General features: G+C 43.3%; 3 protein-coding genes across 10 annotated transcripts in view; 2 read left to right on the top strand and 1 right to left on the bottom strand.

Annotated features, from left to right (window-relative positions):
• The window catches only part of SPATA6L (spermatogenesis associated 6 like), a 34845-nt gene extending 28478 nt beyond the window's left edge, over nt 1–6367 (bottom strand). For all 6 annotated transcript variants that reach the window (XM_054727256.1, XM_054727257.1, XM_054727258.1 and 3 more), the window contains exons 1-2: nt 6267–6367; nt 1968–2105 (exon numbers count right to left, since the gene is read on the bottom strand). In XM_054727256.1, the coding sequence (XP_054583231.1) occupies nt 1968–2105; nt 6267–6305 (177 nt within the window). In that variant the 5' untranslated portion in view covers nt 6306–6367. The remainder of the gene's footprint in view (nt 1–1967; nt 2106–6266) is intronic.
• PLPP6 (phospholipid phosphatase 6) lies at nt 2374–4859 on the top strand. The gene has a single exon (XM_028150551.2). It carries the CDS (start codon nt 2441–2443, stop codon nt 3332–3334), a length of 894 nt encoding a protein of 297 aa, XP_028006352.2. The 5' UTR covers nt 2374–2440; the 3' UTR covers nt 3335–4859.
• A 7159-nt stretch (nt 6368–13526) lies between the features above and the next one.
• CDC37L1 (cell division cycle 37 like 1, HSP90 cochaperone) overlaps nt 13527–14166 on the top strand; it is a 50869-nt gene continuing 50229 nt past the window's right edge. Inside the window, exon 1 of one of the 3 annotated variants that reach the window (XM_054727324.1) lies at nt 13527–13840. In XM_054727324.1, coding sequence (XP_054583299.1) covers nt 13709–13840 — 132 coding nt within the window. In that variant the 5' untranslated portion in view covers nt 13527–13708. The remainder of the gene's footprint in view (nt 13841–14166) is intronic. The other 2 variants (XM_054727325.1, XM_054727323.1) reach the window with 2 other exon arrangements.

The following is a 14166-nucleotide window of genomic DNA, read 5'->3' as shown; positions in this document are numbered from 1 at the left end:
CAAGTATGATCTTAGGGAGTAAATGACCAACATGAACTGTTCAAACACAATAGCTCATGCAGTCTTCAGAAGTAATTTGTTTATCCAAATGCTTTAGGACATTCAATTCTGAATAACACAGAAGGTCCAAGGAGAAAGGGTTTTCTCTACTTGCTGCAAGCATTTACATTTAGAGAATGGAACAGACGCAAGTCCTTGCAACAAAAGAATGGAACAGGTACAGCCAAAACTGGAGCAAACTGAAAGAAAGCTGGAATATGAACCCAAACAGCTCACACAAGAGGGCAATTTTCAAAATTTAAAGAAAAGCATTTTAAAAACAAAATAAAGCATTTATTTAATGAAAATTTATAAGATGAAAAATATTTCATGGTATGTCTGACTAGTAATCTCATAAGCACAGCTTTGCAACAGAGCAATAGTGGCCTCCAGAATGTCACTCTGAGGCTCACTCTCCTCTTCTACAAGTCAAGGAGGTTGGACTAAATGACCTTCAAAGTCATTTACAAATTTATCACTCTGTGTTTCTATGACTTTGTATCCTTGGGCTTCTTACCAAAAAAAGATTTTAAAAATCTTTTATGGAAGCAAACTTAAAATTGATAACATAAGGACATTCTTGGGGGGTGGGGGGAGGGGTGAGAAATAGACTGGATTTCTACCACCCACTTTTTACCACTACTAACATTTAAATGGTAGACGTGGGCGTCTTTGGATTCTAACTGTATGTTCTAAGGTAATATCCATTTGTTCCTCTTCTCTATCATCCAACCAGTTTGGTAGACTCTATTTAAATTAATACTGTAATGTATTAAAATATTACATACAACTCTAGCCCTTTAGGCAATCAATCCTTATCTCCTCTCGTATTCTCATGTCAAAATAGGTCATTTTCTGGGCACCACCATCCATACCTTTAAAAGTGATAGCCTACCTGGAGCCTTCCCATACTCATCTTCTTCCCCCAAAGAACCACCTCAGTGATATTGTTTGGGGCAAAACCATCAGATTTATCAAGGTTCAATGAATCAGATTGATTAATTTCCAAATTCCAAAACAAAAACTTCAAAGGACTGTGGTTGTGTAGTAATAAAATTAATATTTCAAAGTAGGGGAAAGATTGGTAATGTTCTTGATTATCTATAAAATAAAAGTGTAATTAGACCTAATTAGACCAGACAGCCAAACAACCTTCCAGATGAAGCTGCCATGGTGGGGGCTGAGGCAGAGGTGGTTAGGGGCAATCAGGCAGGCAGGCGAGTGGTTAAGAGCCAGCGGTCCCGGATTGCAAGTGGGATGTCCGACTGCCGGTTAGGCTGCAGAGATTGGGCCTAAACCAGCAGTTGGACATCCCCCAAGGGGTCCCGGATTTCAAGAGCATGCAGGCGGGGCTGAGGGACACTCCCCCACCCCCGTGCACGAATTTCGTGCACCAGGCCTCTAGTTTAGATCATAATCATAAATAAACCAGGTATGGCCTAAGAAAACTCAAGTCTGAGGAGCCTTTTTGTTTTGTTATAGGATTTCAGATACAGGATATAACTAATTTGGTTATACTTTTTCTTTTTTCTTTTTTCTTGAGTTAAAAACAGTTTGTTTCTAAGGTCCACTAGTTTATTGATTATCCCTGTCGTAAATGTCATGCAACTGCCTCTAACATCTCCGAGAACATTCAGAAACGGCTCTCTCTGCTCCAGTTAGAAAATGCCATGGGAGTTCCCAGAATAGAAAACGTCATTGACCAGGGTGGTTAGCACTAGGCTGACAGAACTTGGCTCTGGCCTGGGCTGCAAAAGCAAGTCTTCCAACTAATGGTTCTGCCCCGTGCTCAGGGGCCTTCTAGTAATGTTTTAAAAGGAAATTTACAAAATAACTTTATAAGAACTGTGTCCTTTATGAGAACCACTAAGTGATCTTCAGACAGCAACATTTAAATGTCCATTTAGCAGTGAGAAAGTCAAGATCACCTTTTGAAATCTCATTCTCTGCTGAATCATAATAGGGAACACAGAGGGAAAGCAGTTTGTCTCCAGGTACTGATTCAGGAGGTAAACCCCAAGGTACACATCTTGCTTGTCAGGAAGGAACACCCCTGGGCAGGAAATCTTAAAAAGAAAAAAGAAAAAGGAAAAAATAGAGAACAGGGTTGGTTTGCTTTTAAACGGGACTCTATTTTCCCTAACCAACCACAGACAATGTCAAAGTTCCCCCCACTACCGCACCCCCTGATATGTACCCCCCACAACACCCTCCCACTCCTCCACTTCTTCAAATTGGAATTCCAGTTTCATCCCACGTCTCCGCCAGGTGTCACAATCGTCCTCTCGCGCCTTCCTCTCCCCGCCCCTCCGGGATCGCCGTGCGGAAGCGGAAGAGGCTGCAGGGCCGGGGAGCCTGTTCGTCGGCCGTCTGGGTTCTAGGGTCCGGGCCGCCCGCCGCGATGCCGAGCCCCCGGAGGAACGTGGAGGTTCGCGCCCTGGGCGTCTCTGCCTCGAGCAACAGCAGCAGCCCCAGCAGCCCGGCCCACGGCGGCGGCGGCGGCGGCGGCGGCAGCAGGTTCGAGTTCCAGTCCCTGCTCGGCGGCCGCGCGTCGGGCGCGGACCCCACCTGCGCCCGGCTCCGCGTGTCCGACAGCCCGGTGCACCGGCGCGGCTCCTTCCCGCTGGCGGCAGCCGTCCCCTCGCAGGCGCCCCCGCCCCCGCTGCCCGAGGAGGACCGCATGGACCTCAACCCGTCCTTCCTGGCCATCGCCCTGCGCTCCCTGCTCGCCATCGACCTGTGGCTGTCCAAGAAGCTGGGGGTGTGCGCCGGGGAGAGTTCGTCCTGGGGCAGCGTGCGGCCCCTGATGAAGCTGCTGGAGATCTCTGGACACGGCATCCCCTGGCTGCTGGGCACCCTCTACTGCCTGTCCAGGAGCGACAGCTGGGCCGGGCGCGAGGTGCTGACGAACCTGCTCTTCGCTCTGCTTTTGGACCTGCTGCTGGTGGCCCTGCTCAAGGGGCTGGTCCGCAGGCGTCGCCCCGCCCACAACCAGATGGACATGTTTGTCACCCTCTCGGTGGACAAGTACTCCTTTCCCTCGGGCCATGCCACCAGGGCCGCCCTGGTGTCGCGGTTCATCTTGAACCACCTGGTGCTGGCCATTCCACTGAGGGTGCTGGTGGTACTGTGGGCCTTTATCTTGGGCCTCTCCAGGGTCATGCTGGGGCGACACAACGTCACCGACGTGGCTTTTGGCTTTTTTCTGGGCTACATGCAGTATAGCATCGTGGACTACTGCTGGCTGTCACCGCACAATGCTCCGGTCCTCTTTGTACTGTGGAACCAACAATGACACCGTCTTATTCATCATGGCACCAGGAGATCTAAATGTTTCCACATGCGATCATGCTGACATAACCCAGCAGCCATCCTGCTTGACATAAACCAGCAGCCATACCGCTTGTCCCTCTTAGGACATTTCAGGCTTCCTTTGGAATTTTAGGTGTCCCTCTTGATGGGTTGCGAGGCTGAAGCCACATGCTGGCCATTACTGATCACAGCCATATTGCAGAAAGGAAAAAAAAAAAAAAAATCCCACTATTATACATTCAACAACTGTTTGTATCTCCAGGACAACTGGAAAGAAACCAAGCTGGGGTGACTGTAATGTTGCTGTTTTTTCAAAATGGACATCAGAAAAATTGTATTTTGTAGTGATCCTGTACGTCAATATATCACTTGTAAACTGAACTTTGAAAAAAGAAACAGGATCTTCATTCTGTGAATATACAGGCAGATAAGCTGCATACTAATCATAGTTCATAGTTATTTAAGAGTCTAAGACATAGCTTTTTCTAGCTTATTCTCTGAAGATCTGTTATCACAGCTGGGGAGAGTTCCTCTTAATCTTGATTTTCTTGGTAAGCATTTTTAGTTTATTGTCTCTTCCATCTTTGTGGACTTGATAGTGAGAAGAGAGATTATAGTACATATCTTTCTTTTACCTCTTCAAAAGGTCTTTAAATTTATATTTAGTTCCCACTATTCTCTAATATTATCTTTTAGAATTCAGAGAACAAGCCAAGAACTTACTTGAAGAAGATACACTTAAAGAGGGGCGTATCTATAGTCTCTAGAAAAAAAGGAAGGATAGAACAATGGCCTTACGCAGAAAAGATAAGCTACTGAGGAGGTCAGGGGAACTGAGAGTTTGGGGGTCGCTAACCACATACTACTAGTATGTCAATGGACCGTATGGCAAGATATGGGGCCCTGCTACCTGTCATCTCTACTGAATAAAAAAAAAAAAAAAAATGCTCCTCCACTGAGGTAATAAAACGGGAAAATAATGTGATTCTTTGCAATGCAAAAGTGTGAGCTTTTTCATATATACCACAAGGATGACCTTGTGTATTAATAGTTTTTCATATGGAATTCTGTTTCCCTATACACAGCATACTTTAAGTAACAGTAGTTCATTTGAAATTAATCAGGGGAGTCTGCTGCTATACAAGGTACAACTAACTCCTAAATTTACATTTACATTGACCTTTACATTTAAAGCAGTTTATTCATGGTGCCTCCCCCCAAATCATAAGAACAAAGACCACCAAATGTAGAGTGGACTCTGCTCATTATTCTTTGACCATGAAAAACTGTAAGGGTAAGCTTTAAATGCTTCTCTACTTAAAAATAAGAAACTTTAAGAACCTTTGACCAGTTGTTTTGACATTTATAAATAGAATGGATTATAACCTTTGATCTGTCGTATACTGGTAGAGGTGCACATAGGAATCTGGAGAATGGCTGTGACAAGTAGTCTATGATTGGGTGGAAACAAATTTTCTGAGTGTGAGAGGCATACCGAGAGAGGAATAGCTACTCTTCAAAATAAAAGAATAGCTTTTTCAAATAAAATCATTTTCATTCCCGCAACATCTTGAACACAGACTACCTCTTCACTTGCTGAATCAAACTGAAGCAGTAAGTAGTTTGCTTTGTCGTTTAATCTTAGAGGGATCCTTTATTTTAATGGTAACAATATTGAGGCCAGATATTTGGAAGTATGGTGTTTCTTGCAGTGTCCACAAGTCTGAATATTAGAGGCTCAAAATTAGGCTTACCTTCTAGTTACTAGCTATATATAGTTCTGGAATTCCCTATCTTAGTTGCTGGGGCCTAGTTTGCTGGCTTTAAAGCACAGATCAATTCACCCTGTTTTTGGAGGATCCTAAGTACCGTAGGGTAGAAAACTGATTTCACTGTTAATTGTATACTGAGGAATGCCTTTTAAAAATGAAAATAAAATTAACCAATAATATTGAATGAAATGAAAGTGTTTAATTTTTGCCTTGATGAAGAGGAAGACTGATTTATCACTCAGCTTCTCAAGAATTCCTTCACCTTACTACACACTTTGAGAGCTCGAAATTGATATTGCAAGGCTGATATAGCCTGGTTCTATTTGCTGTCAAAGTGGAACATCCAGGAAATTCTGCTCTTTATTTTGTAGCTGCGTGTATAATGAAACTGCATTTGTCAATTGTATAGAGACTAACCATATTTTCCATAGTCATAACCTGTGTGGTATTTTTGCTTGTAATCATGGTCAGGAGAGAAGCCCCTACAGTTAGGAGGCAAAGCTGCAGGACAGCCTGTCACTACAGATGGAAGGATCGGAAAATGGGAACTGAAATAAGAGGAATGACTGACCCCAAATAGGAACAATGGAGTCACTCTGCCACAGTATCTCACTTAAGCAAGATTCAGTGGATAATTATAAAACAGTTGATTGATTTCCCCTTTGGAATGAGCAAACCAGAGCTAATAGGGGAAATAGCTTTGAAATATTTTATTGGTTCCTAGAAGTGAAAAATTACCAGGAAGTGATGAGGCTTTATAAAATAAAATTCTAACCTGGTTATTTAAAAGAGATTTTTAAACCTTTCCCAAATCTTTATCCTGCAAAAAAAATAAAATAAAATCCTCCTTGGACTTAATACAGGGTTATTTTTAAAGAACAGAAAATTTCAGGATAAAGCTAAGAAACAAGTTGGCTTTAAGGGGGAGGGAAGTGGGAAGAGGTTGAGCTGAAGTAAAGGTTAGGAAGTCAGGGAAGACCAGTGTAGAAAATCGTAGGGACAGAGTACTATTTGTTCCAAAAGATAATGATGTCTGTGTGGTGAATGGGAGGGGGTGGTGAGAATGACCAGGGACCATTTCAGAACCTGGGGGAAGAGTATGATTTGGGGGCAAGGGGAGGGAGGTTCGTTGATCTTTCTTACCGCCCGGATCTGCAACTCCACCACCACCTCCAGAGGCATCGTTCCCTGCGCGGGCGAAAGGACCGGAATGAAAAGATCCTTTCGTGTTGAGCCTAGGACCGATTTAGTTCAATCCCTGGGGCAAATGTCCCCAGCAGCTTCCCCAGCCCCCACCCCTCCTACCCCCATCTGTTCCCCAGGGCCCAGGTTCCCTCCCACCCGGACGGGTCTCACACAGCCGGAGCTGGAGCTTAGGCTTCCAGAAGGCGGAAGCGTCGCGTTGCCATGGAAACTCAAACGCGCAACCTTCCACCTTAGAACGCCAGCGAGGTCTAAGGCGCAGGCGTGCACGCCCTCAATGCTCAGCTAGGAAAGCCCGGTCCCAAGGTCCGCTTGCCAGACTGTACGCTAGAGGGAGAGAATGACCAGGTACTGAGGTGGTAGCCAGGTGGCGAGATGCTAAGGGCCCTGGTTCCCTTTACACCAAATGTTGACAGTGTCCGTCTAAAAATGGATGTGGCCCTGGCCGGTGAGCGTGGGCACGTGTACCGTAAGGTCGACGGTTTGATTCCAGGTCAAGGGCACTTATCTGGGTTGGAAATTCATTCCTGGCCCCTGTCGGGGTGTTTGTGTGGGAGGAAACCAATCCATATGTCTCTCTCACATAGATGTTTCAGTTAACATAGTAGCCTGTCCCTAAAGGTACTCTCTTGTTTATGAAATGTTATGTCCTCATGTTTGGTTCGGAAAGCACACACTGTCAGTAAGAAATTCAACGTGTGCTATTTAGAAATATAAGGATAATTTTTAAAGAGGTTTAAAAAAAGTTAGGTATCCCGCTTTAGCCACAATAGAAATTGTCAGTCTCTTTTGGGGGTTTAGTTAACCTAATGCAAGTAATGAATTATATTATCTCCCAATGGGTAGTTACTGTAGTTGCCAACCAGGCTTACACTGCAAAAATCCTCAGTGGTGGCAGGCAGGGCAAGAGTTATTAACCAGTAGGGAAAATTGCATTTCCTCCCCTCCCCCATTCACTGTATTTAACAAATAAAAATGAAGGGAATGGCTGCTTCTAGCAAATTGGAAAAATCTGGTAGGGCCAATGCTGACTCTAAAAATATTTAATTGTGATGAGTCATTTATTATTAATATTTTGTATTGGAGATTTATATAATTGCAAAATGCAAGTGCAAAAAGATGTCTTGAGACAAAAATTAGGTATTCATTTGGTAGTTGGAGTTCCTTTCCCTGGAAGGGAAAAACTGAGTATGATGAAGAAGGGTACATTGTGTCCTTATCCAGTCCTGGGTGCTCTGTCTACATATCAAAAGGTACATAAGTGGGTGGTTGGCTCCCTACAGTATCCAGAGCACTGATTTGTCAGCTCATAACAGCTTGCTGGCACCCAGTCTAGTACAGTGATATATGAGGAATGGACCTGTGTTGACCCTTACAAGTGAGTCATCACCAACACCAAAGCTAAGACACCAAGGAGAGTGAGAGTCAAACAAATGGATAAGTAAGTGGTCAGAGACAAAATGGGATGAATCATTCTTTATTGAGAACCTACAAAGTGCTAGACACATTGCATATGCATAATTCATTTAACCCCCACAATAACTCTTTGAGGAAGATATTATCCCTATTTTATAGATGCAGAATCTGTAGAATGAGATCAGATGGCCTTTTGCCCAAGGCCACACAGCTAACTACAGGAAAGCAGCCACACTTGAATCCAGGTGTATCCTGCCCTGTCACTGTCCCTGTAACAGACTTTCTAGAGACACTATGTCCCATCTTATGCTCTTCTTAGACTTAACTGGACTCTCCTTGCTTAACTGAACTCTCCTGGATAAAACTGGGCTCTTCTTGCTTGACTTCTAGGACATAGCCCTCTTCTGGTTTCCCTCCAGCTCCTTGGCTATTCTTCCTCTGTCTCTGTTCATCCTCCTCTACCTGCCTAAGCAACATTTCTAGATCCTTTTCTTTCCTCACAATACTCTTTATCTAGGATGTCATCCACTGTATGTATGGATTAGCATAGGCACACAGATTTACATATCCCACCCAGGCCACTCTCCCTGACAAGGTGACAAGGTGGAATCTCATGATTACAAATATATATATATATTTTTAAATTTAAATTAAATTTAAATTTAATTTAAAATTCAATTCTCCACTCCCACTAGTCACATTTTTAAAAAGTATCTTTATTGATTTCAGAGAGGAAGGGAGAGGGAAAGACAGAAACATCAATGATGAGAGAGAATCATTGACTGGCTGCTTCCTGCATACCCCACACTGGGGATCGAGCCTGCAACCCAGACACTGGGCATGTGCCCTGGCTGGGAATCAAACTGTGACCTCCTGGTTCATAGGTAGATGCCCAACCACTGAGCCATGCCAGCCAGGCTCACTAGTCACATTTTAAAGTGTTCAATGGCTACATGTAGCTAGGGGCTATTGTATTGGATAGTGCAAGAAGAATTATTTCCATCATCACAGAAACTTCTATTGAGCAGAATTGTTCTAGAGCTAACTTCACTTAAAGGAAATGTGGGGGATAGAGAAACTTGTTAGTGACACGAGGAAGCAAACAGACATATCGAGAATGTGGGACATTTCATAGGACAACTGACCCAATTAGTCTGCAATAAGTCAATGACATTGAAAAACAAAGGAAGCAGGGAAGGGGAAATGCTTTAGATGAAAAGTTACTTAAGATGACCTGACAACCAAATGTAATATGTGGACTTTGTTGGCACCCTGATTCAAAAAAACCAACTTAAATAGAATATTTGAGACCATCAAGGAAATTTTATTATGGTTTGGGTATTAGATAATAACAATAGGTATGATAATGCTAGTTAATAGGTATGATAATGTCCTTGTGTTTATATAAGGCAAATATCAACATTGTTTAGAGATACATATTAAGGTATATAGTAGAAATGATCTAATGTCTAAGATTTGTTTTCAAATACCCTAGGAAATGAACAAAAGGAATGGATAAAGAAAATGTAGCAATAGCTTGATAATTGTTCATCTGGGTTAATCTGAAATTTACTATTATTCTATACTTTTGTATATTTACAAATATAATAACAATTTTTAAATATTTAACACATACTTGAGAAATCATATCCTTATGCAGATCTCCTTCTGTCCTAAAATAGCCCATCAAAAGAATTTTTGGTGGCATCACTATGAAATTCCCTTCAATACAAGTCTGAATACACTTAAAGAGAAAAATGTGACGGATCTATTCACCCAAAATGCAGATAAGAAAATTATTGTGGTGTGAAATACTTTACAAGTAATTCAGAGGGAATCCCACTTAAGGAAAAACAGAAGCACTGTATTATAAGAATAGTGGTCTCTGCGTGAATGTCCAAAACAGGAGTTAGTAATTTAAGTAGTATTTCATTAAGTATATATATATCTCTAGAATTTTCCCCAAGTATCAGGAATGCTTCCAAGGAAGGAATTAAATTGCAATTGAACAACTTTTAACAAACTTTAAGTCATTTGGAATCTGGGCCCACATATGGGATATATTTCACAAACTTTATTAGAGTTCATGAGTCGAACTCATATGTTACTCTTTAGCTTCTGCTTTGCCTCACTGGCATTTGTAGGCTCAATAGTTACTTAACCATACTATATAAACCCTTCCACAAGGACTGCCCTTGGGCATTCTGGACCACATAGTCCATATCCTTCCATTTTAAAGTAATTTCCATTCAGGAAAAACTAATATGTTCCTTTGAGTTCCTGGCTAGTTCTATGTCCATGAGAGTAGTAGATTAATTATAACCCAAAGCAATTTCCAAGGAATTATATTTATTATCCAATATAAGAAAGTAGAAGAGTATGATTTAGTTCCAAGGCTTATAAAAAGTGTCCACTTTACAACAATAAAAACAATATTATTTTTTAAAAAGTGTCCACTTTACCTGGGCATAGGCTTCAGGCTCCAAAGTCAGCAACAGCTAAAATGAGACTACTTCTGATGTTCTTATATCTACCCTTTCTCCTCCTACCAAAATATACCCATTTCCATTCCCTTTTTAACCTCTTTCATCTTTATTTAATGCTATATCTTTCTTTTTTATCTTTGTTTCTATTCATTAGTTCCCTACTCATCTTTTCAGCATATATTTATTAAGTTCTGGACAATAGAGGTACAAGACTGCACAAGAAACAATCTATGCTCTTGTGTACCTTATGAAAAATACTAAGAGGGAGATACTCAGGGGGTGACATAGAAGGTTACAGGTTGGAGAAGGGAATAAGAACCTAAATTTAGACCTAGTGGACAGGTCAGCTTCTCTAAGGGTATGACAATTTGACCTCAGATCTAAAAAGGAAAGCATGACCACTAGCATGTATTTTAAAGAACTAATAGGAAAGATAGCCAGGAAAAGGGAACAACAAATGTAAAGGACCACGGGTCAGGAAAGATATTGGTATGTTTGAGGAACTAAAAGGAGGCCACTGACTATACCAACAGAGATCTGGGCAAGAGGTAGAGGAGGTTAAGAGATGATGCTCAAGAATTAGACTGGCACTGGATATTACAGGAATGTAAACAGTTATGGCAATGTGACCGAGTACCTAACACCCGGAAGCTTTTCTTCATTGCTAAATGGAACCCACGTTTTGCTTGGGTGGCAATGCATCTAGTTCCAGGGAATGAATCGTAATTATTTATGGTGAATGTTATGTACAGGGAAATCACTGAAAGCTTCTGAGAAATATTTTTAATTTAATTTGAAATAACTTTTTTGTAATGAAAGATACAAGTGTTTTTGCCTCCTCACCCTTTGTACTTTATCTGCTGTCATATTTTCTCCTGCGGCTTCCACTCCTAAACTAAAAGGTTTAGTTTTTCAACTTTGATTTGTAATTAATTATTAAGATATAACGGATACCCATTGGAAAATATTCAAACAGCATAAATACAGGAAAGCTAAGAATAGAAAGTAATGATTCTCAGAAACTTCCCTTCCAGCCTTACTTGCCAGGGGTAATCAATAGCAATTCTTGTTTGCCCTCCAGGAATTTTCGATACCTGTACACACAGCTTTTACACAAATTGGATCATTCTCTTTCTCTACAGCTATAGATATGCCCACACATATAACTAACTTTGCAAGTTGCTTTTTTTTTTTTTAAACTCAACACCTTTTGGGAGATATTTCTATACCAGCCTATTTGTATCTATTTTACTATTTTTAAAAGACTGATACTATCCCATTGTAATAACAGACCATAACTTTTTAAAGTTCTATAAATGGGAACTTAGATTGTTTGGCTTTTTTTTCTTGCCACACACACACAAAATGCTGCAGTAAATCATTGTAGATAAATCATTGCATATTGGTGCAAAAATAACTGCTGGATAATTTCCTGGTAATGAAATTGCTGAATACAAGAATCAAAGCACTTAATCTTCTGATATAGTCAAATTGCCCCTCCCCAAAAGGTTACACAAACATTTTCTCTAAGAGCATTTCCTCACATCTTGTCAACACTCTGTATTGACTGGCTTCAAAGGTTTGCCAGTCTAATAGATTGGGGAAAGAAATGACGTCTTCTTTTTATGAGTCTCTATAATTATGAGGACAGCAATACCTGATTGCTAAATGTGCATGTTTTCAAGTCAGATTTCCTAGGCCCGTGGTCGGCAAACTGAGGCTCGCGAGCCACATGCGCTCTTTGGTCCCTTGAGTGTGGCTCTTCCACAAAATACCATGGCCTGGGCGAGTCTATTTTGAAGAAGTTGGCATTAGAAGTTTAAGTTTAAAAAATTTGGCTCTCTTGCCAAAACTGGTTTGGCTCTGTGGATAGAGCATCGGTCTGTGGACTGAAAGGTCCCAGGTTTGATTCCTGTCAAGGGCATGTACGTTGGTTGCGGGCCCATCCCCGGTAGGAGGCGTGCAGGAGGCAGCTGGTCGATGTTTCTCTCTCATCGATGTTTCTAGCTTTCTATCCCTCTCTGTAAAAAATCAATAATATATATATTTTTTTAAAAAATTTGGCTCTCCATACTAGCAGTTCAGCAGATATGCGTCACTGCAGATTGCCAGGGACCAAACCAGAGAGGGTCGGACCTGCAATACCACCATTTGTCCACCATCCAGAACTGAAATATCATTGCTGTTATGAACACATTAACAACTGTTGGACATAGAAACCGGGACTCAAAAGAACTGTTGGCCCAGAAAGAAACTCACTATAGACTGATTCATTTGCCTCTCAGCATAACCATTATTGCTTGTCTCATTTTCAGTTCCTATAAGTGTATTCCTAGTATCACACGAGCTCACTCATCTAGGGGAAAAGATGAACAACATAGACTGAAGAACAAGAACAGCATTGATCAGACTGTCAGACCTCAGAGGGAAAGTAGGGGAGGGTGGGGACAAGGGAGATAGATCAACCAAAGGACTTGTGTGCTTGCATATGAGCCTAACCAGTGATCACGGACAACAGGGGGAGGGGGGCTTGCGTGTGGGGGGGATTGGGAAGGGAACGGGGGGAGGGGGTTGATGACAAATATGTGATACCTTAATCAATAAAGTAATTAAAAAAAAAAAGGAGACAGATGCCACAGGGGGGAAAAAAAATTTGGCTCTCCAAAGAAATTTCAATCGTACTGTTGATATTTGGCTCTGTTGACTAATGAGTTTGCCGACCACTGCCCTAGGCTAATCCTAGTTTTTACCCTTAATGTGTGTAACCTTGGGCATGTTGGGTCTATAGAGAGTAAATCTTTAAGATTAAAGGAGCTACGCAGGCATACAGGAAGCCCTCCCTGTCCGTTTGCAATTCGTGGTACTCGTCTAAATATTTTTTTTTAAGCCGAGCTTGGTCCAGTACTTCACCTTTGGCGTCTTCCTCTGAGCCAAGTCTCGCAGAACTCTTGTAGCTTGTAACTCAAAATGAGAGGAAAGTTGGCTCTGCTTTTCAAAATTCTACCCCGGACCCTCGCTTCAGAAATACTGGTTTACATATCAATGCACAGCGATGAGTTGCAGATTTTAAACAAGGGGACGCTCCCTGGCCTGAGCACCACCCGGCATCCAGGACCCCCTGTTCACAGCGCCGCGGACCCTAGACCCGCAGCGCCCTTAGGGGTGAAGTCGGCAGCGGAGAAAACTGCAGAGAACCGAGTGTTTAAAAAGTGTGACTTCCAGGGCCAACCTTCACACGCAGGGGCCGGGACGCACCGCCCACGGCCCCGCCCACCAAGCCGGAAGTAACGTCCCGAATCCTGTCCGTCGCGTTCCGCCGTCCGCCGGTGGCGGGGGCCCGGCCTAGCGTGGGGCGTGCGTCGGCGTCGCAGCCCCCAGAGGGATTCTGGGTAACGGCCCCAGCCGGCTGGGCGGCTGGCTCGGCGCAGCGGGTCTCCCTCACGCCGAGTCCGTGTGTTGTAGGGCCCGGGGCAGCCAGGCATGGAGCAGCCATGGCCGCCTCCGGGACCTTGGTGCCTCCCTCGGACAGAGGCTGAGGCCGAGGAAGAGAGTGACTTGGACGTGTCTCCCAGTTCTCCCCGCTGCCCACAACTGCCGGGCGGCGGCGCCCAGGTGAGAAGGGGGCCCCTTTCTGCGAGCGGAAGGGGAGGTGCAGTCGCCAGGCTCCCGGAGTCCCCCGGCTCCCGGAGTCCCCGGTCTCTGCGACCCTCTCCGGTGCCCTGTTCTGCGCTGCCACCTCACCCGCTGGGGCCGAGCGCCCGATGCCATCGCAACCGCTATTGTAGCATCTTCTAATCTAAGGCTTCGAAGAGGGGCTGGACCTGTATGTCTGACCTCCACCTCTGCCCACACCTTTTCACCTTGGCCAATACTTCCTCACCCTTGGAAGACGTGCCTCCCCCCAAACCCTCTCCTGACAGCACCTAGATTGGGGGGCG

Source organism: Eptesicus fuscus, chromosome 15 (assembly GCF_027574615.1).
Source record: "Eptesicus fuscus isolate TK198812 chromosome 15, DD_ASM_mEF_20220401, whole genome shotgun sequence".
NCBI classification, from domain to species: Eukaryota; Metazoa; Chordata; class Mammalia; order Chiroptera; family Vespertilionidae; genus Eptesicus; species Eptesicus fuscus.
This window is presented reverse-complemented; position numbering and strand designations above follow the sequence as displayed.